This window comes from Hippocampus zosterae, chromosome 12 (genome assembly GCF_025434085.1).
Source record: "Hippocampus zosterae strain Florida chromosome 12, ASM2543408v3, whole genome shotgun sequence".
NCBI lineage: Eukaryota > Metazoa > Chordata > Actinopteri > Syngnathiformes > Syngnathidae > Hippocampus > Hippocampus zosterae.
Window position 1 is genome coordinate 20467610 of NC_067462.1, and position 24786 is coordinate 20492395.

The following is a 24786-nucleotide window of genomic DNA, read 5'->3' on the forward strand; positions in this document are numbered from 1 at the left end:
CCACCTTTACGTGGAGTCCTCGATCACAACAATGCAAAGGGGGTTTTTTCCCTTTCTTTCTCTCTCTCAACTCTACTTCTACCCAAGGCGTATCTGCTCGTGTGTCTCTGTCAAGTGGTGCTAGAGCAATACAGGAAAAAAACATCAACCATATTTACTCAAGGTTGGTAAAATTTGCATTACAGTTACTTAAACAAACCTAATACATTCACATTCATCTTTACTAAGCAGCATCTTCGCATCACGGATTCATTATGTAACAAGGCAGTTTCACCGTTACATGCAGCGAATGCAACTTACCAGGATAGGTTTTCAATCTGACCACAGTAAAGAGACAATTAAATTTGCTCTTTTTTTTTTATCTTACCTTCTCCTGCTGCCATGGTGCAGCTATGCCAAAGCTACTGCGCAGCCGATAGCTGACTCTCGCTCTCTTCCCTTCTCTCTGGGTTCTCTAGCTCTCACTTGCTGTTAAGCTCTACAGAAATGGCAGCTTTGTTTTGCTCGCCAACCATCACTCGTTTCTATCCTCTATGATCTCTCTCCTCTTCAGCAGCCCTCCCCGCCACAAAAATTATTTCTTCTTGCTGTGTGAATGATACAAAACAAGCAAAAATAAAAAATAAAAAAGAACAGTGGAACCCTCCACTAATTGACAAAAGAGATTTCTTTAAGGATTTATTTTTTCTGATACACGTACTGTAACAAGTGAAGTAGAAATTAGTGATGCACGATATGGGAAATTTCAACCGATACTGATAATTTCCTGCTTTGTATGGCCAATACCACGAACCGATAGAGAGAGAGAGAGAGAGAGAGAGAGAGAGAGAGAGAGAGGGGAGAGAGAGAGAGGGAGAGAGAGAAAAAGAGAGACGGAACAATTCTCACTATTCACATTTAACTGAGCTCAGCTGCCCCACGTTCCTCTTCCTGCTTCTCTTTCAGTAAAATTCAGTGCTGCCCTGGCATGTGGGGCACGGGTACTCTAGGTGGTGTACTGGTACTCTAAATTTGGATTTTCCTGGCTATTATAAAACCTATTGTAAAAATAAATAAATAAAAAATTGATTGCTTAAAATTGACGTGGCCTGCAACAAAAATGAGTTGCACTGATTCATCATTGTTGCCTCAAGTATTTGTATATGTAGTAGGTAATTTGATAAATAATTTCAGCCTTAATAACTAAACATTTTAGGAGGTTTCCTTAAAAATGGAAAAACCCCGCTGGTTAAAACTTCATGAAAGTGATTTTTGATGAATTGCCCAAGTGTAAAAAATATATTCCAGGGGCTGAAAGTGAAATTTAATACAAAAATAAATAAATAAATAAATAAAAATAAAGAAAGAAAGCTCGAAGAACGGGCGGAATAACGTCGCCAAGGAGGAAAACTCACCTGAGCCAGAAGAGGAGATCATGTTCCCAGATCTCTGAACTTCGTCGAATTTGCTGAAGATTACATTCAACCTGTAATACAGGCACAGGACAAGAATTGCTAAAATAAAAAAAATATTAAGGAAAATAATCCAGAATATGTACAGTAAATCTTTAAGGTATGACATTTAAAAGAATGACACAGCAATGAGAGGAGATGATAATGAAAAATATTATCACTTGAAATGACAACCAGAATTTACAGAGCCAATTGGCCCATTCAAGCAAATGTCTGATAAGAACTTGCATTACCGAACCAATGGCCACCAAATAGCGTGGCGTGTGTAGAGTAAATATAAACCGTGAATCTCAACACCGTATTTATATATTTGATCTTCATTAATGTCTCATAAGTACCATTGTCGTAGAGAGTGAGTTGGCATTACGTACATATAAAATCACAAATTATCTCTTGGCAGGCAGTTGAAAACTTTGTTCTCCATGACAGAACTTGTTTGAACTCTGTCCTGAAATGAATTTCCCCTGTGGATTAATGAAGTATCCATCTAGCTATCATCTCGCTATCGAGCTAACTATCCAGCTGTCGACTGTATCTTTAAACTAACACCAGGTAGTGTTATATTACATTTCATTTTTTACTTGAATATGGATTTCATATAATTTGATCAACAATAGTCAGGGCATTTGTAAAAAATAACAGTAACAGCCATCTCGTTACCTCTGCGCCCCGCTTCCTAGATGCATAATTTTCCTGCGGGCGCACAGTTCCAAATATTGTGCGTTTTTGGGACGCAAGGAAATTTCTCAGTCAACAAAATAAATAAATAAAACTACGGCAGGCCTGAGGATTTCACGGTAACTGTCATTACCGGTAGCGTGTCATTTCGGTGGAGTCATTTTGACGGTACCGAAAAATCGTTTAACCATAAAAGTCACCACACACGAGTTGACGGCACACTATCGAATCTCTCCTGTGTGATCAACACAATTTTACTGTGCCCGTATGTGTGTTTGTGGTGTGATGTGTGAGTGAGTTTCTTCTAATTTACTTTTGTTTTGTTTTGTTTTCAGAGTTGGAGGGGGGGGGCAGCTAACGTTACGTGTGCATGCACACAAAGGTCTACTAATTACGACATTTAAGAAATGGGAATGCCAGTCTGATTTTTTTGTATGAATCGTCTAAAGGGCGTATCACTAAACTCACCTGTGATGTATGCACAGAACACGAGAGCGAGATACGACGGGAGGCACAATTGCAAGGCAAATTGGTCATTAGATCTATAGGCTAATCGCTATGAAAAATATTCTTAAACAGTCTTGGTTATTCTATAATTTACTGGTTGTAGCATAACTTTAGGAATAAAGTTACCATGCTCAATGTTAGCTACCTCACAGTGCAGAGGTACCGGGTTCAATTCCAGCTCCGGCATCCCTGTGTTGCATGTTCTCCACCAGGCCTGGGTGGGTTTTCTCTGGGTACTCTGGTTTCCTCTCACATTCCAAAAACATGCATGGCAGTCTGATTGAATACTCTAAATTGTCCCTAGGTGTGAGTGTGAGTGCAGATGGCTGTTCTTCTCTGTGTGCCCTGCGATGTCTGTCAACCGGTTCCGGGTGTCCCCTGCCAACTGCCCGAGGACAGCTGGGATAGGCTCCAGCACCCCCCACGGCCCATGTGAGAAAAGAGATGGAAGTACCGTGACTGAGGCAGGCCCTTCTTGCTGAGATCCATCCTCACCCTCTCACCCACATGCCGGTAGATCTCCACCAAACAACTCATAGCCCCATCTCGTACCTAAGTGTGAACACAAGATAAATGTTCTGTGTGTCATTGTTTTCTCATCTGACGCTGTGCTCTTTCAGTCATCTTTACAGGACTGTTCACATTTTCAAGTTTTGGAACCCTTTACAGTGTGTGTGTGTGTGTGTGTGTGTGTGTGTGTGTGTGTGTGTGTGTGTGTGTGTGTGTGTGTGTGTGTGTGTGTGTGTGTGTGTGTGTGTGTGTGTGTGTGTGTGTGTGTGTGTGTGTGTGTGTGTGTGTGTGTGTGTGTGTGCATGTGTGTGTGTGTGTGTGTGTGTGTGTGTTTTCAGGCAGAGCAGCTTATATTTACACTATGCAGCACGCCACGGCCCTGTCTACAGTGGCCGTTCCGCAGGGAGGTGGTTGGGCACCACTGATTTACAATATTAAACAACAAAAAGTTGAAAAAAAAAGAGAAATGATTTGCGATACCTGGCTTGTGGGATCCCCTAACAGGTTACATATATGGGGGACAATCTTACTGAGAGTCAAGCCTTGGGCTCCATACCTGAAAGACAAAGAGGCTGAATAAGTGACATTTACAAATCAACATGGATACATTTTATTTTTGTGTTGCATTTTTAAAACGTATCGTAAGAGAGCTGTCAGTGAGACTCCTATGGTCCATCAAAACATGTCCTTGCGGTCTGTGGTGCAAAAAACGATCGGGCACTGGACCTTTGCCCGAGAGAAGTGCACCAAGATAGTGAGCGTATCATAGGGTCCCATAATGCAAATCAGAGGTGGGCAATTAATTTTTCGGACGAGCCAAGCACCTCAATTATGTTAAATATTAATCTAATGTGTTTTTTTAATGGAATGGTAAATATCGTTTTATTAAGCTGCCATAGTATAGCTCTGGTATGTTATAATTAGAAACAAAAAGTCAAAATTGAAAAAAAAATCATTAAAACGGCAGCTACAGATATTAAGGGCAAATCTTGCCCTGATGTGCCGCAAGTCTTAAAGCTCATGCATCGATCCTCACTATTAGCATTTAACTGAGAACTAAACACCTCTGGTGGTCATGTAAGGATCATGCCAAAAGTTGTATGTGCATCCCTGGCTGTAAGTAAATCTGCAGCTCTTGCTTGCACCGTTTCCTTTCTTTTGTACTGGCTCTGGCATTCCTCTTTTGAGGCACTCAGACTAACCAAACGGCACATGCGACAACGCTCTTAAGTTTCCAAACGGAATGAAGCAGTGTGTGCTCGAAGTGTATTTCCGAACGCACCTAAGATTCAGGAATGAGCATTTTGAGTGTGAGTCCAAGCTCTTCTATTCTTGGTCGGATATTTGGAAATTTCCAGAGAAAATACAACATATACTCTGGAGCGACTTATATCAGTTTTTTATCGTCTTGATTATGAATTTTTGGACTGGAGCAAAAGGATACTGTACTGAAAATTGAAATTGGAAGAAAGAAGGAGCCTCACATGGTCAATGTGGCAATAAGGCAAAGGCAGACTCCCTCCCTGGTCCTGTTGTTCTTATGCTTGAAACCACCAAGCATTCTGTCCCACACATACTAAGACAAGATAACACAATAAAATGGCATGTGACAACACAAACCAAAACACTGAATCGAATTTCTTGAACCAGTAGCTATTAACTAATGTACAATATATTCATACCTGTGGAGATGCAGCTTGTTCCATGATCTTAAGCAGCAGTGCTTGGTCTTGTTCTCTTACTTGGTCTTTAGCATCTCCCAATCGATCAATCAGACTAGGTAGAGCTGAATACATAAAAACAAGAACATAATAAAAAGAAGTGGTTAATGAATTAATCAAACTTGGATGACATAATGTGAGTTGCGAAGAGGAAGAATACATCCGAGGCATTGTTTCCACTCAAGTTCACTCATTGAGCAGACACCTGATTTAATTCACAATTTTAAAAGAAAATAAATGGTGGCGAAGTAATTTTCTTTTTGCAGGTGACAGAGAATGGTTACATTCAAATGCAAATTATACTTAATAGTCATCACGCCATTAAATAGTGTTCCAAAGGTTTTGTCACAAAAATGTATGCCAATGCATGGAATTTAGGTAAATTAGGTAAATAAGGGTGATAAAAGTCTATTTTAACCAGTTTGAGTCTTAATTTCAATAGATTAAATAGTACAAAAAGGCAAATGCATATTGTAAGGCAAAATTGTCTGAATTGATTCTTAACTTGAACCCAAAATTTCAATGAAGTTCAGTAAAATTCTGTAATTCATCTACTGTATTTTCATGACTATAAGGCGCCATCAGAAGTCTTAAATTTTCTCCAAAATCGACAGGAGGCCTTATAATGCGGAGCGTCTAGTGTATGCGCCGAGTTCCAAAGCCTGACTGAGAGCACTTCTGGCCGACACACTGTTTATACAGAGAAAAGTGGAACGTGATTGACGACAGGCATGCAGAAGTCCGCCAATAAGTAAAGGGGGGCGTGTAAGAGGACGCTCAAGGCACGTCCCTAGCAGGTACCAGTCGCCAATGAGTGAAGGGTGGGCGTGTAAGAGGGCGCTAAAGGCACGCCCCTCGCAGGTACCAGTCGCCAATGAGTGAAGGGTGGGCGTGTAAGGGGACGCTAAAGGCACGCCCCTAGCAGGTACCAGTCGCCAATGAGTGAAGGGTGGGCGTGTAAGAGGACGCTAAAGGCACGCCCCTAGCATGCCGTATGTTGAAGCTGGCGTATGTTTTACTATGCCTGGCTCCGCCCAATAATACAGTGCGTTTTGTCTATGTGTCAATTACAGAAATAGCACCCGTTACTGAGACTGCGCCCAACAATACGGTGCGCCGAATGGTCGTGAAAACACGGTATTTAGATAGCAGATACTGATATAATAATTGTTGAAACCTACCTGTTCCGACATGGGCCCTAAATCTCTCTTGTAACCTCGTCACTAAAGCAGAGAGGAGATCCAAGCCTAGCAGAGCCACCTAGTGGAGACACGGTATAATATTAGTTTCAAATGTGATATTTTTCTTCTTCTTCTTTCAGGAACATATTTTTGTGTAGTTTACCAGCAATTCAATTGCAGTTTTTAATCAGTTCTATCCATCCATTCATTTTCGGATGTGATTTATCCTCACAAGAGTCGCGGGGTGCGCTGGAGCCAAAAAAAGATCTTTGGGCAGCTTACCGTATTTTATTTTTTTTTACTGTAGGGCGCACCAAGAAGCATTAAATTTTCCCAAAAGCCAAAAGTGCGTCCTATGATCCAAAGCACCTTATATATGGTGTTATAGTCTCTTTATATTCCCCATTGAGTTGTTTACGTGTTAGTGTTCCTAGGCCATTCATCCATCCATCCATTTTCCGACCTGCTTTATCCTCACAAAGGTCGCGGGGCATGCTAGCAGCCTATCCCAGCTGACTTCGGGCAGTAGGTGGGGGACACCCTGAACCGGTTGGTAGCCAATTGTAGGACACACAGAGATGAACGACCATTTGCAATCACACTCACACCTAGGGACAATTTCAAGTGTTCCATGAACCTGCCATGCATATATATATATATATATATATATCAGAATTTGCCGACAGTGTGAACATAGCCACAGACAGACACACTAAAGCACAACTTTTCTAGTTCACTTCATCCAACAGCTAAGCATCTATCTCAACTTGCTGCAGAACTGAAATTGGAGCATCTTCCTCTAAACAAGTGATTCATAACGTGGGTTCGGCGAATCGGTCTCAGGGGGTTTGACAGAGCCTCTGCCATGGAGGTAAAGACATACCCGACTCAACATGTCAAGTAGTTATGATGCCTGCTTGGCCATCACTGGTCACATTGCATTGCCTGTGCATTCAGTGCAGCGGGAAATTTAGTTAGCTCAGTAGTCAACGTGTGACTGTTGTGATAGTACTTTGTAAAATAAAAAAAAAAACTTATACTTATGTCTCGAAATTTTATTTACTTTTTTTCTATTTTGAATAAATGCGTCAATTATGTCATTAATTTGGAAAAAGTCATATTTTTGTTTTTCACTAATGAAGGGTTCGGTGAATGTGCATATGAACTGGTTGAGTTCGATACCTCCAACAAGGTTAAGAACCACTGCTCTAAACATTTCATCCATTGATACTAATCTTTCTTTTAATTTCAGATGTACAGTGCCTGCTCACATGGCATACACAAGCTTTATTCAAATTAAAATAAAGCATTTCAGTGGGGTGGTGCTCCCTCAAAACATCTGAGACAGGTTCACATTTGACTAAAACCTCCCTTATGTCCCTTCATCTTGTCAAATATCACCTCATTGGTTCTGCCTGTCTCCAAGGCCAGTCATGGATTGAATAGAGGGCTCATTCGATTCTGCTTCTTCTCCATGTATCTTCCACACGACAGTGTTAACTCTTTAATGTGGTTCATAACCACTAGCTAGCCACAAGAGTTGGCAAGATTCTGACTAATCCGCTTATTTGAAGTCAAGATTGCGCCCGAGTCGGCAGCCGTCGGCAAGTGCTCTCATGAGCCTTGCTTTTTTTGTTGTTTGTTTTGTCACTTTGTGTTTGTTGTTACGTCTTGTGGACCTGATGTGGACTTTTTTCAGCATTTTTTGGCCACGACATTCATCAAGGAGGAGACTCTGTGCTTGGTGGTTGCGCCTTCTCGGCAGCATGGGTATACCAGCACTGTTTTTGCCTGGGAGGAATATCGGCGCCATTTGACTGTCGTTGCTGGACAGTCCCGGGGCGCTTGTGTCTTGCGCCTGTTATGGGCAGCATTTTTCACAGCCCCGCTTTGTTAAGCGGAGAGATCGGTGCTGTTGAACGGTCTGTGGCTGCATGGATGTAAGGCTTGAGGAGCCGACGATGAGAAGAAAGGAGCGTTAGCGCGGAGCGCCGATGCGGATTTGGAACTGGGAGTCGCGCCTTGGAGTTTGAAGCGGATTACGTGGGACAGTAAAAGTGAACTAATCTCTTTTCGTCAATGGATGCTACAGCTTCGTGTTTGCTTTCAAAACTTAGCTTGTAGCAGACGTGTGCACATTTTCAGCATGACGTCTCTGACCCACTGGTGAAAGGACACTTTGATCCTCTCCTCTTTCATCTTTAACTGCTTTAGACAACAAAGTGTATGCAGAAAAGTGGTGAAGATTGCACAACTGTCTGTGTCCTATGTGTTGTGTTGTGTTATTTTTGTTATTTTGACTTCAAAATGGCACCGCGAGTGTGGCTGCCTTTCCAGCAGCTCCTATATTTTGTTGTTCTACTTATTCCTTTCATAACTTTGCTGCTGTGAATTGGGAATTTCTCCATTGCGAGACTAATAAAGGTTTTCTTATCACTAAAATGAAGTGTCCACAGACAAATTTTATGGCCAAAATTATTACAGCAAAGTTATTAACACCATCCATCCATCGATTATCCGAGCCATTGATCCTCACGAGAGTCGCCGGCGTAATGGAGTCCATCCCAGCTGTCTTTGGGCAGTGGGCAGCATACACACTGAACTGGTTGACAGCCAATCGTAAGGCACACATAGGCAAACAACCCCTCGCTCTTGCAATCTCACCTAGGGACAATTTAGAGGATTCAATTTCGCTGCCACGCATGTTTTTGGAATGTGCGAGGAAACTGGAGTACCTGGGAAAAACCCACAAGGCGCAGAGAGAACATGCAAACTCCAGACAGGAAGGCCGGAGCCCAGAATTGAACCCTGGACCTCTGTAATGTGAGGCGGACGCGCTACCAGTTATCACCTTGCCGCCCATTACCAATATCTACAGAAAATAATAAAATTGAGTCAAGTATGGAGCACTTATTTTCAGAAAAAATGGCTTCCACTCTTCTGGATGACTCCCTTAAAGTTTTTGGCATGCATCTGTGGGACTTTGCTCATTTAGCCAGAAGCACATTTGTGTCAGAGGTCACGGGAAAGAGCAATTTTTCATTCGGAATCATCCCATTAATCTCTGCGTGCTTGGTGTCAGGCCATCAAAACTCATCCAATGTTATCACAAATGTTATTTTTATTGCAAAATTATCATTCAAGAGAAACATTCTACATATTTATGTTTTTCCTCATACTCTTATTGGTTTTTGTTTTTCCCTGTGGTTGTTCACTTAAATTTTCAAATGTGATTGTGGGACTCCGGTGTACCACGTTTTCATCACAACCACATTATGAGCATGAAGTTGCAATAAATGGATCAGTCGGAAAAAGAGGCATGCTAACAATCAACGACAATGGAAGGGAATGAGAGATTTTTCATACTTTAGGTTAGCTGTAAATGCTAAGTGTTGAATTATTCATTGTTGAGACAAGTTGAATACACATTATCACAATTGCATTCCAATAAAGGAAAAACAACCACAACATTGCCTGACTTCTACTAATCACTCATTGCACAACAAAAAACATTGCACAGAACACCATGACTAAATGTTAAAGAATACGGCGTTGTGTGTTGAAAATTACATATTTTTAAAAAGACTTAAAATAAAGTTGAAGCGATACAAACCACCATCACACTATTTAACCAGATGCAATCATAAATCGACATAATGTACATTTAGTAGCATTTACAATTTTCAGTTTACACAATTACTGTAAGTACAGTAGACCTATCCATATTGCTACAAATGGGTAACGGCTATTTGTACTGCTCCTATCCACCGTAACAGGGCTACAAGTCTTTCAGCAGGGACAGTGAAACGTTTGTTTATGAACAATTTAGTTGATGCACTAAATTTTAAAAGGAAAATTATCTTGGTTCATGCATTATTTGCAGTTCATGAACAGTCTTGGCATGCACACGCTCAGTTTTGCTTTTTAACTCACTCATGTTGACATACGAAATTGAAATACTGCTAGCCATGGGGATGGTTATGGTTTTGCTATAATAGCAATAATAATATAAACAACAATATTCAATCAATTTGTATTGTGCTTTTCTCAACATCGACAGATGCTTGACACACACAAACATTACCTCTCTCAGTATGTTTCAGTTCCCAAATTGAGTCATGGAACAAAATTGTAAACAGAGCATGTGACATACTGTAATGACCTTCAGTGTCGTCAAGGATGCACACAGTCACTGATGCAATCTGTTCGCTTTTTATTAAACAGAATGGCAACAAAAGACCACACACCAGAGCTGCTGATGGACATAACTCACGCCCACATGCTCAACATTCAGACTGCCTTCCCCACCTTGCTCGTCCCCTCTCACTGACATCATCCCATATTCGAGTGGCCCACCCTCACATGCATAAATAACAATGAACTGATATTACAATATTTTTAAAATGTAATGACAGCAGGTAATATGTGGTATTTCAAAAGCCAGAAAGATTCAGTACTCTTACTACTCATTTGCTGTAGAGATAGAGGTCCAAAGGATCCATTCTGATGCCAAACATGATTCTGATGTTAAACATCACACATTGGAGGGGAATGTTTCACATACTGCATAAGGGTTTGACAAGAACCCATCCAACCTGAAGACAATTATTAGCTCCATCTGAAAACAGGACCTAAAAGCTTGCAACTTTCTAAACAGCTGTTTCTTAGGATACAACACAAAGAGAGAAAACAATAAGAATGGATGAGTGTGAAGACAACAAGTGGATGAGGGAAGAAAGACAGGCAATATGAGTGTTCGTAGCAATTTTGGCTGAAAAGGCAACAAGCTGAAATGACAGGATTTACACTTGTGCAACAGCTCGGAATGTGACTGTCTTAATGCAACCCTAATTACAATAAAAGCACTGCAATTACAGTGCTGCATGTCCTCTCGAATTGTACAGTACAGTATACGCATTCACTTAGACAAGGGCTATCAAACTCATTTCACATTGTGGGCCACATCCTCGCGAGATGTAAAGTGGGCCGGACCATTAAAATTATACCATACTCTGCTATAAATAACCAAAATAATGTATTTCCTTTGTTTTGGTCTAAAGAAGCACAAGAACATTCGGAAAATGTTGAAATGCAATAAACAGATCTTTTACAAAACATTTCATGAAGCACCTTAGATTTCCTTAGACAGAGGTGCAATTTACTTTTATTATGCACATACAGTATATGTATTGCAACTGATCCCACTGATTGTACAAAGGCACACAACTTTAACAAGTAGTTGGTATTGAAAAATATAGTAATGCACTTTTAATATTAAATGATTGTTATAAAGAATGTTTAAACCATTTACACGTGCAGAGAAAATCTAAATGTAATCCCTGCCTACACCTTACAAACTAAAGAGACTGCTGTTAAATGTGTAAAGAATTGAGTATTCACATGTACTTGAATTTTATTGCTGTTGTCTTCTTCTCTGATCAAAACAATGTTGTCTTTGACTCTGATTAAAACTGTGTCCACCTAGCGGATACTCCACGAATTGCACCGTATTAAAAATATTCATTCCGTGTCTTATGCATTTTTTCACTTTTAAATCATCCTGCGAGCCTGATCAAACCTCCTTGAGGGCCAGTTCCGGCCCGCGGGCCGTATGTTTGACACCCGACTTAGACAATGCGATGGTTGTGGAAAAAAATTATTCAAGGTTTGTGGTCCTACAGCATTTGGGCACAAGATTATGTTCTTGGTCGGGGCTGGAGGGGAGGCCTTCAGAGTAACAATAAAAATGCATGCCGAAAGGTGGCCTAGCTGAGGAAAGCAAGGAATTAATACATGTTTCAGCTTTTTCTTTCAGAGAACCTTAGTTGTGTGATTAAAAAATACAGTAACAGAGCCCATACACCCTGAATATAAATGCCCTGATGATTTCCCAGGATGAGGACACTTGGATCTCCAGTGAAATTTAGTCATAAAACTACACTGAAATAATCTGCTTCAAGTAGCTGCTAATTGCAGTTATAGCACTACTTTATTGAGGAATCAAACTAGTTTGTACTGGCAGAAAAGTTTTGCCCTCAGCCTCTTTTAAGAACATATTTGTTCTAAAACAGTTTTGATTCAGCTGTGTGTCCCAAAGGCAGTGATGTGGCCTATCAGTCGGCAACCACGGGATGGACTGTGACGTTAGTGATAAGTCCTGTTTGCCACAGGCAGCGACTACAAATGGCATTGGTATCAGAAATAATAGAATAACTTATCAGGGGTACACCCAACCAGCCCTGCACTCGCACCCACACAACACCCAACTAAATATGCAGAAATCTTGCACCATACACAAATCTGACACTGCAGCACAATAATAAATGAACTATATTAAAATATTAAGAGAGTGGCAGCTACATTTTGCTTTTGTAACATTAAAAAACAGCATTAAGCTGAAGCTATTAAAATATACATTTAGCATATAAATTAGCATGCCAAGAACACATCACAAGAAAACAGGAATGAATGACCGTCTTCATTGTGAGAAAAACATCCACATCAAATGGGAACAAGAACTCAACTGTGAATGAAGAACTTGCCTATTATAGCAACTTGCTGGAGTCATGTGTACAGTGATCTGGAGAAACACTTATTGCCTGAGTCTTCACGAATCAATCTTAACTTCCGTTTTATGATCTGTTTAAAACGAGCGCAAACTGGGACACAATCATGTTGTATTTCAAGCCGGTACACACGTAAGGATTTTTCGAATCTTATAAGATTTTTTTTATCTTTGGCAGACCCCACACAAAGATAAAATCATATTTAACAGTTTTGGTTGAATTATGTGTGGGGAGCTCAGATCATCTCAAGAGAGAGCTCTTACTTGATCACACGTGCCCTTCTCAAACACGAAGACCACCAGGCTCTTCCTGGTATGTCTCGACTGTCTGCCGTCTGGAGAACCCACATTCTTACAAAAAAAAAATTTTAAAAGACAGCGTAGGCCACCTACTTACAGAGCACTGAAAGTGACATGGAAAAACATAAATATGACAATGAATCTTTGTGTTCCCACGCAATATTTGCTTTCCCTCGGCAAATATTCCATTCTCTCGCATTGATTGCGCGTTAAAGCCTCTCAAAGAACAAAGTTCACTTGTTTGCATTATCAGTATCGTGAAGTGTGACTTACAAAGGTTAGGTTTAAATTTTGGAGACAATGCGTCTCCAATTTCCTGATGGGCTTTGCTTTCATGTCATTGTTGATGGTTCTGACAACATTATGCAGACAAATCTTTGAGTAGCAATCAGATATAACTTACTAGAAAAATTGGAATGTACATGTAGCTCCCAGACACATTGGCAACAACAACAACCGCATGCCATACTCGGTGTGATTTTCGCTGTGGAGACAGAGTTTAAGTCAAGTAAAGTAAAGTCAACAGTATTTATAGAGCACTTTCAAATAGCCATCGCTGCATACAAAGTTCTGTACATGGAGCAATTTAACATATACAATAAACAGTAAAACAAATCGGTAACAAAGACAGTAGAGACGGTAGTAAAATCAAGAACAAATCTAAGTCATGCTGAGTCGAATGCCAAAGAATACAAGTGAGTTTTGAGGAGGGTTTTGAAGATGGGCAGCGAGGAGGCTTGCCGAATGTTCAGTGGGAGATCATGTCTTGCATTTGTTTCTAAATATATTTTTGTCAAAACTTCTTACCTCTATGATTGTGTAATTGTAATTCTGTCCGGAATTTTTCCAGAAACCTGACACTGGTGACTTGTAAAAAACAAATAAAAAGTGAGGTAGAAGAGCATTCGAACAAACTTAGCTTCCTTCCAGGAGCTGGGTGCTTTAACAGGCTTTCCAAACTTAATCAGATTTTCTGTGCTCTACACCTAAGCAACTCAGAGCTACACTGTCACAGGCCATGATGGCATGACCCTCTTGGCAAGCTGGTTCCAGTATTGTTGGAAAAACAAACTGCTGGAGGCAGGTCGAAACATCCCATGTCACAATTTGGCAAATGTCATACGTTTTCATAAATCAATACCATTGGTCAATCCACACGTGCTATTTTTACAAACTACAGTAATCCCTCGCTATTTCGTGGTTCGTTTATCGTGGCTTCAGTGCATCGTGGATTTTTTCAAACATATTCATTAAAAAAAATATATAGATTTTTTTTAATACTGTATATACATTGAGTAAAGTACTGTATATGTTGCTCTATGTGACTTGCTGTTTTGCAGCTTTTCGCGGACCGTTTGTGGACTTAAAATATATATATTACAGCTGTCAGTTTCACACGTTTTTATTGGCATTAATTTAAATGAATTTTAACGGAATAAAATTTTTTCTCGCAAGATTAACGCGGCACACGTCACAGCAGATGTTACGTTGCTCTATATATAAACCAAAAACAAAACAACAAGCACGCTGCACAGGTCCACGCACGTTTGTTTTGCCAACCACGGCAACGCAAGACACCGAAAACGGATACTAAAGAGTTTATGAATGGAAAGTTTACTTTTAAAAAGTTGCCAGATTGCTCCACTGACAAGACCAAAGTTACCTGTATCATACAGGTATACGATGTATGCCACTGACACATTTGTTACTTGTTTGCAACTATTTTGTGTGTAAGGTTAGTGTTCCGTGTCCATATAAATAAAGCGGGTGGAGGTTCTCTGTGTTCATCTGACAGTGACAGTGCGCTGAGGCGGTGACATGACAATGACAGTTCAGCCATGCAGTGGTAGCGACTGAGCGAAAATAAAACGTCTCCAGTGTTGTCATCAAACCAAGTGTACTGTATTTTCACGACTATAAGGCGCCACTCCCCTCCGTGAGTCGTCACCTTACCGTGGTGGAGGGGTTTGTGTGTCCCAATGATCCTAGAAGCTAAGTTGTCTGGGGCTTTATGCCCCTGGCAGGGTCACCCATGGCAAACAGGTTCTAGGTGAGGGGCCAGACAAAGCACGGCTCAAAAGACCCCTTATGATGAGTAAAATTAATGGATCTCAGTTTCCCTTGCCCGGACGCGGGTCACCGGGGCCCCCCTCTGGAGCCAGGCCTGGAGGTGGGGCTCGTTGGCAGGCGCCTGGTGGCCGGGCTTACACCCATGGGGCCCGGCCGGGCACAGCCCGAAGAGGCAACGTGGGTCCCCCTTCCCATGGGCTCACCACCCATGAGAGGGGCCAAAGGGGTCGGGTGCAATGTGAGCTGGGCGGCAGCCAAAGGCGGGGACCCTGGCGGTCCGATCCTCGGCTGCAGAAGCTAGCTCTTGGGACATGGAATGTCACCTCTCTGGCAGGGAAGGAGCCCGAGCTGGTGTGTGAGGCAGAGAATTTCCGACTGGATATAGTCGGACTTGCCTCCACACACAGCCTGGGTTCTGGTACCAGTTCTCTCGAGAGGGGTTGCACTCTCTTCCACTCTGGAGTTGCTCACGGTGAGAGGCACAGAGCAGGTGTGGGCATACTCATTGCCCCCCGGCTCAGTGCCTGTACATTGGCGTGATTGGGAGGAACGGCCCCCCCGATCAAAACCCGAGTGGTGTTTTGTTATTGGACTTCTGTGCTCGTCACGGACTGTCCATAACGAACACCTTGTTCAAACATAAGAGTGTCCATATGTGCACTTGGCACCAGGACACCCTAGGCCGTAGTTCGATGATCGACTTTGTAGTTGTATCATCGGATTTGCGGCCGCATGTTCTGGACACTCGTGTGAAGAGAGGGGCGGAGCTGTCAACTGATCACCACCTGGTGGTGAGTAGGCTCCGATGGTGGGGGAAGATGCCGGTCCGTCCTGGCAGACCCAATCGTATTGTGAGGGTTTGTTGGGAGCGTCTGGCGGAATCCCCTGTCAGAAGGAGTTTCAACTCCCACCTCCGACAGAGCTTTTCCCATGTTCCGGGGGAGGCGGGGGACATTGAGCCCGAGTGGACCATGTTCCGTGCCTCTATTGTTGAGGCGGCCAATCTGAGTTGTGGCCGTAAGGTGGTTGGTGCCTGTCGTGGCGGCAACCCCCGTACTCGCTGGTGCACACCAGCAGTAAGGGATGCCGTCAAGCTGAAGAAGGAGTCCTATCGAGCCTTTATGGCCTGTGGGACCCCAGAGGCAGCTGACGGGTATCGATTGGCCAAGCGGGCCGCGGCTTCGGTGGTCGCCGAGGCAAAAACCCGAGCGTGGGAAGAGTTCGGTGAGGCCATGGAAGCCGACTTCCGGACAGCTTCGAGGAAATTCTGGTCCACCATCCGACGTCTCAGGAGGGGGAAGCAGTGCACCACTAACACTGTGTACAGTGGGGATGGGGCGCTGCTGACTTCGACTCGGGATGTTGTGAACCGGTGGGCAGGGTACTTCGAAGACCTCCTCAACTCCACCAACACGCCTTCCTTGGAGGAAGCAGAGCCTGGGGACTCTGAGGTGGGCTCTCCTATCTCTGTGGTTGAAGTCACCGATGTTGTTAAAAAGCTCCTCAGTGGCAAGGCCCCAGGGGTGGATGAGATCCGCCCGGAGTTCCTCAAGGCTCTGGATGTTGTGGGGCTGTCCTGGTTGACACGCCTCTGCAACATCGCGTGGTCAACAGGGAGAGTGCCTCTGGATTGGCAGACCGGGGCGGTAGTCCCTCTTATTAAAAAGGGCTACCGGAGGGTGTGTTCCAACTACAGAGGGATCACACTCCTCAGCCTCCCTGGTAAGGTCTATTCAGGGGTGCTGGAGAGGAGGGTCCGTCAGGAAGTCGAGCCTCAGATTGAGGAGGAGCAGTGTGGTTTTCGTCCCGGCCGTGGAACAGTGGACCAGCTCTACACCCTTAGCAGGGTCCTTGAGGGTATGTGGGAATTCGCCCAACCAGTCTACATGTGCTTTGTGGACTTGGAGAAGGCGTTTGACCGTGTCCCTCGGGGAGTTCTGTGGGGGGTGCTTCGTGGGTAAGGGGGACCGAACCCCCTGATACGGGCTGTTCGGTCACTATACCACCGATGTCAGAGTTTGGTTCGCATTGCCGGCAGTAAGTCGTAATCGTTTCCAGTGGGGGTAGGACTCCGCCAAGGCTGCCCTTTGTCGCCGATTCTGTTCATAACCTTTATGGACAGAATTTCTAGGCGCAGCCGAAGCGTTGAGGGGGTCCGTTTTGGGGGCCTCAGTATTACATCCCTGCTTTTTGCAGATAATGTGGTGCTGTTGGCTCCTTCAAACGGGGCTCTCCAACTCTCACTGGAGCGTTTCGCAGCCGAGTGTGAAGCGGTTGGGATGAAAATCAGCACCTCCAAATCTGAAACCATGGTCCTCAGTCGGAAAAGGGTGGAGTGCCCCCTCCGGGTCGGGGAGGAGATCTTACCCCAAGTGGAGGAGTTCAAGTATCTTGGGGTCTTGTTCACGAGTGGGGGTAGGAGGGAGCGGGAGATCGACAGGCGGATCGGTGCAGCGTCTGCTGTTATGCGGACGTTGTATCGGTCTGTCGTGGTGAAGAAGGAGCTGAGCCAAAGGGCGAAGCTCTCAATTTACCGGTCGATCTACGTCCCAACCCTCACCTATGGTCACGAGCTATGGGTCGTGACCGAAAGAACGAGATCCCGGATACAAGCGGCTGAAATGAGTTTTCTCCGCAGGGTGTCCGGGCTCTCCCTTAGAGATAAGGTGAGAAGCTCAGGCATCCGGGAGGGGCACAGAGTCGAGCCGCTTCTCCTCCACATCGAGAGGAGCCAGATGAGGTGGCTTGGGCATCTGATTCGGATGCCTCCTGAGCGCCTCCCCGGTGAGGTGTTCCGGTCATGTCCCACCGGGAGGAGACCCCGAGGAAGACCCAGGACACGCTGGAGAGACTATGTCACCCAGCTTGCCTGGGAACGACTCGGGATCCCCCGGGGAGAGCTGGAAGAAGTAGCTAGGGAGAGGGAAGTCTGGGCTTCCCTGCTAAAGCTGTTGCCCCCGCGACCCGGCCCCGGATAAGCGGTAGATGATGGATGGATGGATGGATGGATAAGGCGCCACTAAGTCTTAAATTTTCTCCAAAATGGACAGGACGCCTTATAATGCGGAGCGTCTAGTGTATGCGCCAAGTTCCAAAGCCTGACTGAGAGCATTTCTGGCCGGCACGCTGTTTATACAGAGAAAAGGCGGACGTGAGTGACGACAGGCATGCGGAAGTCCGCCAATGAGTGAAGGGTGGGCGTGTCAGAGGACCTAAAGGCACGTCCCTAGCAGGTACCAGTCACCAATGAGTGAAGGGTGGGCGTGTAAGAGGACGCTAAAGGCACGTCCCTAACAGGGACCAGTTGCGCGAGTACATTGTAAAATGGCTAAATAAAGTACAACCGAACTCAGTTTTGCTTCCATTGCCTTTTTAAAAATTTGTTTTTAGCATGCGTGCATGCATGCCGTATGTTTAAGCTGTCGTATGTTTTACCATGCCTGGCTGCGGCCAATAATACAGTGCGTTTTGTGTATGTGTCAAATACAGAAATAGCACCCGTTACTGAGACTGCGCCCAACAATACGGTGCACCAAATGGTTGTGAAAATACAGTAGTCATCCGAAACGATGTCTACACAAAACCGTAGAGACTTCCGCGCAAGAAGGACCAACAGAATCAACATAGCCTGACTGCTGTGTTCAAAGCAAACTTGAGAAAAACGAAGTATGCAACCATAGTTTAAATCCACTATAGGCTGAGCACTAGTTTACCTTAGATGTGGACTTTATAATGTTATATTGCTCTGTTTTGATTCCAGAAAGAGCTGTTTAAGCAGCTGTTGTGTGGCAAATGTTTTTTTTCACTGTTGTTGATGGACAGTAATATTGTGTGAGAGATTATGTGTGAATAACTGCTCCAAGTGAAAAATATTCATGTAAAATTTAAAATCAAAATTGTTATTTCAGTAAATATTTGCATTTTGCATATAGAAAACTGATTCCATGTTGATGAGAGCATTAAAATGGGGAAAAAATATGAAAAAATTATTCATTCATTCATTCATCTTCCGAGCCGCTTGATCCTCACTAGGGTCGCGGGGGGTGCTGGAGCCTATCCCAGCTGTCTTCGGGCAGTAGGCGGGGGACACCCTGAATCGGTTGCCAGCCAATCGCAGGGCACACAGAAACGAACAACCATTCGCACTCACACCTAGGGACAATTTAGAGTGTTCAATCAGCCTGCCACACATGTTTTTGGAATGTGGGAGGAAACCGGAGCACCCGGAGAAAACCCACGCATGCCCGGGGAGAACATGCAATATAAAAGGAAATTCAGAAACGATAATTTTTTTATGTTATATTATTTTTTTGTGAATTTGAGTTAATTATGACAGTTGCATTTTTAATGGTATAAAATATGTTAATCGTTTGACAGCTCGAGTATATATAAAAAAATGTGTTTCTTTTTTTTTTACCTGTATATGTTTATTGGTCGCTAGTTCACGGATTTTCGTTTATCACGCGTGGTTTTGGTCCCCATGGACCGCAATAAACGAGGGATTACTGTACTAATCATTCTGAAGAATTGAAATTGGCTTGCTCTCTTTGAGGATGCAATGTTAACAAACATGCCGTTTTTGGTCTCCTTTAAAAGTGATGATTTCAGATGTATGAGGAATATGTAAGATGCCAGTGAGAGGCATCCTTCACAGGCACTGCAAAAGTGGCACCTCCACACGATTCTGGTAGTATTGCTGTCTTTCAGACTAAAATATATCCATCTATTCACGCATACATATTATACATATACTGCTCAACCAACACAGTGTCAGTGGCGCTTGAGGCAATCCTATCAGACTTTTGGATGAAATGTAAAGTTCAGATTTTTTAATTTTACATCATAAAGCACTATTATAATAAACATCAGGAAAATTGAAGCGGTGTTCTGGTGGGTCTGTGACTTGAGGTGGACGCAGCTAACACACATTTGGAGTAGGGTGTTATTTCAAGTCCTGGGGAGCGGCTTGGGGTATCGGTGTCTTGCTCAAAGAAACGTCCGTGTACAGGGGATGTTGGTCATGTACATTAGGGTCTTGGTCTTGAGCTGGAGGTCTCCCAGGTGGCAGGTAACAATCTTACACACTTGCTGCGCCCTTTGCTTAGTCTGTCCCCTAAGATCTCCGACTACACTACTTTAGTGCCAAGTTAGCAGCTGTCATCACAGATGGGAGGTAAGCTGACTTTGCACATCATTTGACAAATAGGGTAAGCACAAGGAGACTTGTAATAATAAAAAATAAAAATGCAGGAAGGAATGTTTGTCTACTAAGAATCTGAGGAATAATCCTTCCATCCATTATCCGAAACCGGTTATCATCACACGGGTCGTGGGTGCCCTGGAGCCTATCCCAGCTGTCTTTGGGCAGTCGGCGGGGGACACTCTGAACTGGTTGCCAGTCATAGGCACAGAGCGATAAACAGTCATTCGCACTCACTACTACACCTGGGTAAAATTCTGAGCTCTCAATTAACTTAAAATACATGTTTTTTGGAATGTGGGAGGAAACCAGAGTACCTGGAAAAAAAACATGCAGGCATAGAGAGAAAATGAATATTCCACACAGGAAGGCCGAAGCCTGGACACAGGTATAATAATCAAGTAACTTTATTTAGAACTAGATTGACCCACCAACAAATCCTGGTCACAAGGTTTTGCTGATCTCACCAAAATCAAAGTATTTTCAAACCCATCCAGAGTAAATAACCCTAGTGTTCGTGTCAAAGTGTCCTTGAGCAAGAAACTGAACCCGTAGTTGCTCCTGATGCTGCGTCATCAGTAGATAAAATCAGGAGACTGTGTTAACACACTTTGAATACTTATGGTAGAAAAGAGATACACAAGTGAAAGCCCCTTTACCATTTAGTCACAGAACTGGTCCTTCAAACAAACTACAGCACATATATGGCATTTAGTTTGAGTTATGAATCAAAACAACAGTGAATGTGGGCGGCCCGGTAGTCCAGTGGTTAGCACGTCGGCTTCACAGTGCAGAGGTATCGGGTTCGATTCCAGCTCCGGCCTCCCTGTGTGGAGTTTGCATGTTCTCCCGGGCCTGCGTGGGTTTTCTCCGGGTGCTCCGGTTTCCTCCCACATTCCAAAAAACATGCGCGGCAGGCTGATTGAACACTCTAAATTGTCCCTAGGTGTGAGTGTGAGTGCGAATGGTTGTTCGTTTCTGTGTGCCCTGCGATTGGCTGGCAACCGATTCAGGGTGTCCCCCGCCTACTGCCCGAAGACAGCTGGGATAGGCTCCAGCACCCCCCGCGACCCTAGTGAGGATCAAGCGGCTCGGAAGATGAAAAAAAAAACAGTGAATGTGAAATGTTGGCCAACTGGAAGGAGTTGAAGGGTACTTCAACTCGGCAAGTGGGAATCGGTGACAAGCACATGGTCACAGTGTTGAAATGGATTCTGAAGCATACAATGAGAGAGATAGACATAGAGATAGAGATAGAGATAGAGATAGAGATAGAGAAAGAGATAGAGAGCATGTAATGGGTGTATGTCGTCTCTTGCCAGAACATCTGGGATAGGCTCCAGCTCGCCCGCAAAACCTCCACTACTACAATACAAACAAACATGATTGAAACACTTTCCAGAGCAGCACATGCTGCAGTCAGTTTGATGTTCTTTTGGATTTTTTTGTTTGTCGGTTTTTGTTTTTTTAGGACTCAGAACAGAAGAACAAGACACCCTGTGCTGTGATCATTTAGCATTATTCCAAGTGTAAAATAGTGAACTGTCCCAAGAAAGCACAGATACAGTTGGGAAAATAAATTATTATAAGGTGGCTCTGGCTCTAATTCTCTGTGAAAGTTAGAAGATCAGTGGAAAAAAATGACTGGTTCTGAAACTTGCAACTAGGGCTGTGACTAAATCTAAATCTCAGGGTTTGGTTGAAACGTGGAATTAATATGAATCCAATAATTATTGGAACATTGTGGGACAGCTCACGGTATTGCAGGAAGATTGAACAGGTGGGGCAGACAGGCACACTCTAGAGACCCAACAGAGCTGTCTTATTTGCTGGTCAAGTCATTCATAGACTGAAGTGATTGCTGTCCGTTGTCCCACAGGTTTTACAAAATCAGAATTGATTCTACTATCATTGTCAGTGATAGCTACATACGCAATGAGGACTTGTTTTCAGTCTGATGATGCAAGATAAATGCATGAATCCAGACTGCCCCTAAATGGGGACATTTTGCGCATAAAATTTGAGACAGTCCAAGTCAAATTTTCCTCTACTTGCAGCTGTGTGGTTAGTAAATTTGATTTTTTTTACTCTTACTATTCTTGAACATTTTTGTTGCTGACATGCATCAATATCACAATTCAGCCTATCTATCAGTTAATATAGTGAAAATGAGCTGGGTGAATATCTACTCCTTAAATTGACTTAAGAGTGTAGGCCCCTAGAATACTTTGATTGAGATTGAAATCACGATTATTAAAATCATTATTCGTCGATTTCAAGACTGTGTTTATTTTTGTGTTTATTCATCTTCTAACACTCTAAATACTCAAAACCATCATCAAAGACTTATGTGTATTCATCACTCCACATTGAGCACTTTATTCTTGAACACTATGTTCTTAAGTACACATGATCTCTGTCAGACCAACACGAGCAATGAATTCATGGTCTAAGAGCCAGGAGAAGCGTCTCGACAGTCAACATTAAACTGAGGGCAAAAACGCTTGCAGAAAAAATGAAAATCAAACATTTTCAAGGAGGTTCATGTTGGTGCTTTCATTTTATGAAACGGCGCTAACTATCCATCCGAGCAAGGAGTTCCGTGGCGCAACAATATCCGGCGGACTACAAGGAAAACTGGACACGTTCAAGAAAAACATATATGATAGTGAATGTTCAATCAGTGTATTTTCAAGAATGTTTTTACTTAAAAAAAGTGTGGGGTTTTTCTCCCCCCCAGAATGCATTTCAGTGGTCATCAATTCTCGAGGGCCGGCACAAATAGGGGTTGACTGTGTAGTGTAGAAAATACAGCAACCAAGTGTGTGTTCCGAGGCTAAATTTGCACTGCAAATTTAAGTAAAGCTCATTAGGGTTAAAACGACAAGTCGACACAATGGTCGATTAATTGCCAGTCCCATGTTTGGGCAAGTCTATTCTGAAATATAACAAAGCTCAAGTGCTACATATGCACACCCATGTGGAAAGGCACCCGCTAATGCTAGCTGACGATCAGGGCAGCCGGCCCATTGTTCAACAAAAAGATTGCACACGACGACATACCTGTATAATCACAACAAGAGTGGATGGAAAGTACAAAGGAAACACATGAAGACAAAGGACTTAATGATGTAAGCCATTCGATTTTAGTTTTATTATGTTGCATTTTGCTGACGAAAAAGTTGAGGTTATAACTAATATCAGTTTGCGGAGCAAATGAAACCGATCAACTCGATGGTAATAAACTGTTAAAGTGTTGCTGCATTAATGTTTAAGTGACAGGAAAACTAGCTATGGAAGGGGAAAAGCATTACTCCAGTTAGTAGGAAAAGGGAAAAAAAACACCTGGTAAAGAAAAGTCTCTCCATGTCACATGATCAAAACACACAAAAACAATAATAATGACTTGAGCAGTTTAGAAATACAAAACATTGAGTCTAAGAGGGCACATCTCTTGATATGGAAAAAAATGTCAAACTATTTGCCACTTGGCGTGGAACAGGAGACTCGAGCAATTGTAAATTTTGCAAATTGTAAAGATCTGTCAATATTTATAAAGGTAAATAATATTCAGAACTATGCCCCGTTTCCTTATGCAGCGTTGCATATATGCTGATATCTATATTTTATATTGCATTATGTACAATTCATTTTTCTGAAACATTTATTTTATGCATGCAATACTTTGTTTTTCTTTTCTACCCCGCCTTCAATTTTGTTGCTGTTGATTGCAAATTTCTCATTTGTCTCACACATTTGTCCACAAACATTTTCTTATCTTATCTTTTCATTTACATATGATAAAGATAACATGACTTTAAAATGACCCATTTTCAATTTCTGCATATAAAAGCTTGCTTTTGCTCACATCAGTGCCAGCACTTTACACTGCAGTTGAGGCCCAAGACCTCTTCAGAGCCTTTGGACAGACGAGGATTTATTTTTATGCTTTGTGTGATGCATAATTTTAAATCATTTAAACCATAGATTCATCAGCTACATAATTCTTTTGTGAAAAGAAATTAGATTAACATAAGAGTTGCCTTTCCTTTCTGTTTTAAAACATCCAAAGTTCATTGACAGAAGCACTTACACAGATTCTGGCTGTTGGGGGGGGGGGGGGTGTTTAACCCTAAGGGGTTAACTTGTGACGTCTTTGATTCACTGGACACTTTGAATCTCTTGTACTGCTTCAAACAACAAAGCATATGAGGGAAAAGTGAAGATTGTACGACCGTCCATGTTTTTATGTTGTGTTTATTTACTTTGTGTTAACTGTTTTGTAAAGCGCTTTGTTACAGCTGCAGCTGTTGTGAAAGCGCGATATAAATCAGGATGTATTGTTTTGTATTATATTGTAACTTCATAAAAGGTCATTTGGTTTGGTTTGATTCACGCTAAGGTGGTCAGCTGATTTGCATGCTGGCCTCACAGTACAGAGGTGTTCAGGGTTCAATTCTGGCTGCAGCCTTCCTGTATGGAGTTTGCATGTCGTCCCCGTACTTGAGTGGGTTTTCTCCCGAGTATTGCAGTTTCCTGTCACATTCCAAAAACATGCATTGAAGGTCATTGGAGCACTCTAAATTGTCCCTAGGTGTGAGTG

The 24786-nt window shown here is 42.9% G+C and overlaps 1 protein-coding gene across 44 annotated transcripts in view; it reads right to left on the reverse strand.

Moving 5' to 3' along the window:
* The window catches only part of clasp1a (cytoplasmic linker associated protein 1a), a 121403-nt gene that overhangs the window by 90170 nt on the left and 6447 nt on the right, over positions 1 to 24786 (reverse strand). For 43 of the 44 annotated variants that reach the window (XM_052082953.1, XM_052082952.1, XM_052082992.1 and 40 more), the window contains 6 exons: positions 6049 to 6127; positions 4829 to 4932; positions 4631 to 4722; positions 3627 to 3702; positions 3091 to 3188; positions 1395 to 1465 (listed from right to left, as the gene is read on the reverse strand). In XM_052082953.1, the coding sequence (XP_051938913.1) occupies positions 1395 to 1465; positions 3091 to 3188; positions 3627 to 3702; positions 4631 to 4722; positions 4829 to 4932; positions 6049 to 6127 (520 nt within the window). Of the gene's footprint in view, positions 1 to 367; positions 662 to 1394; positions 1466 to 3090; positions 3189 to 3626; positions 3703 to 4630; positions 4723 to 4828; positions 4933 to 6048; positions 6128 to 24786 lie in introns of those variants that run through there. The other variant, XM_052082985.1, reaches the window with a different exon arrangement.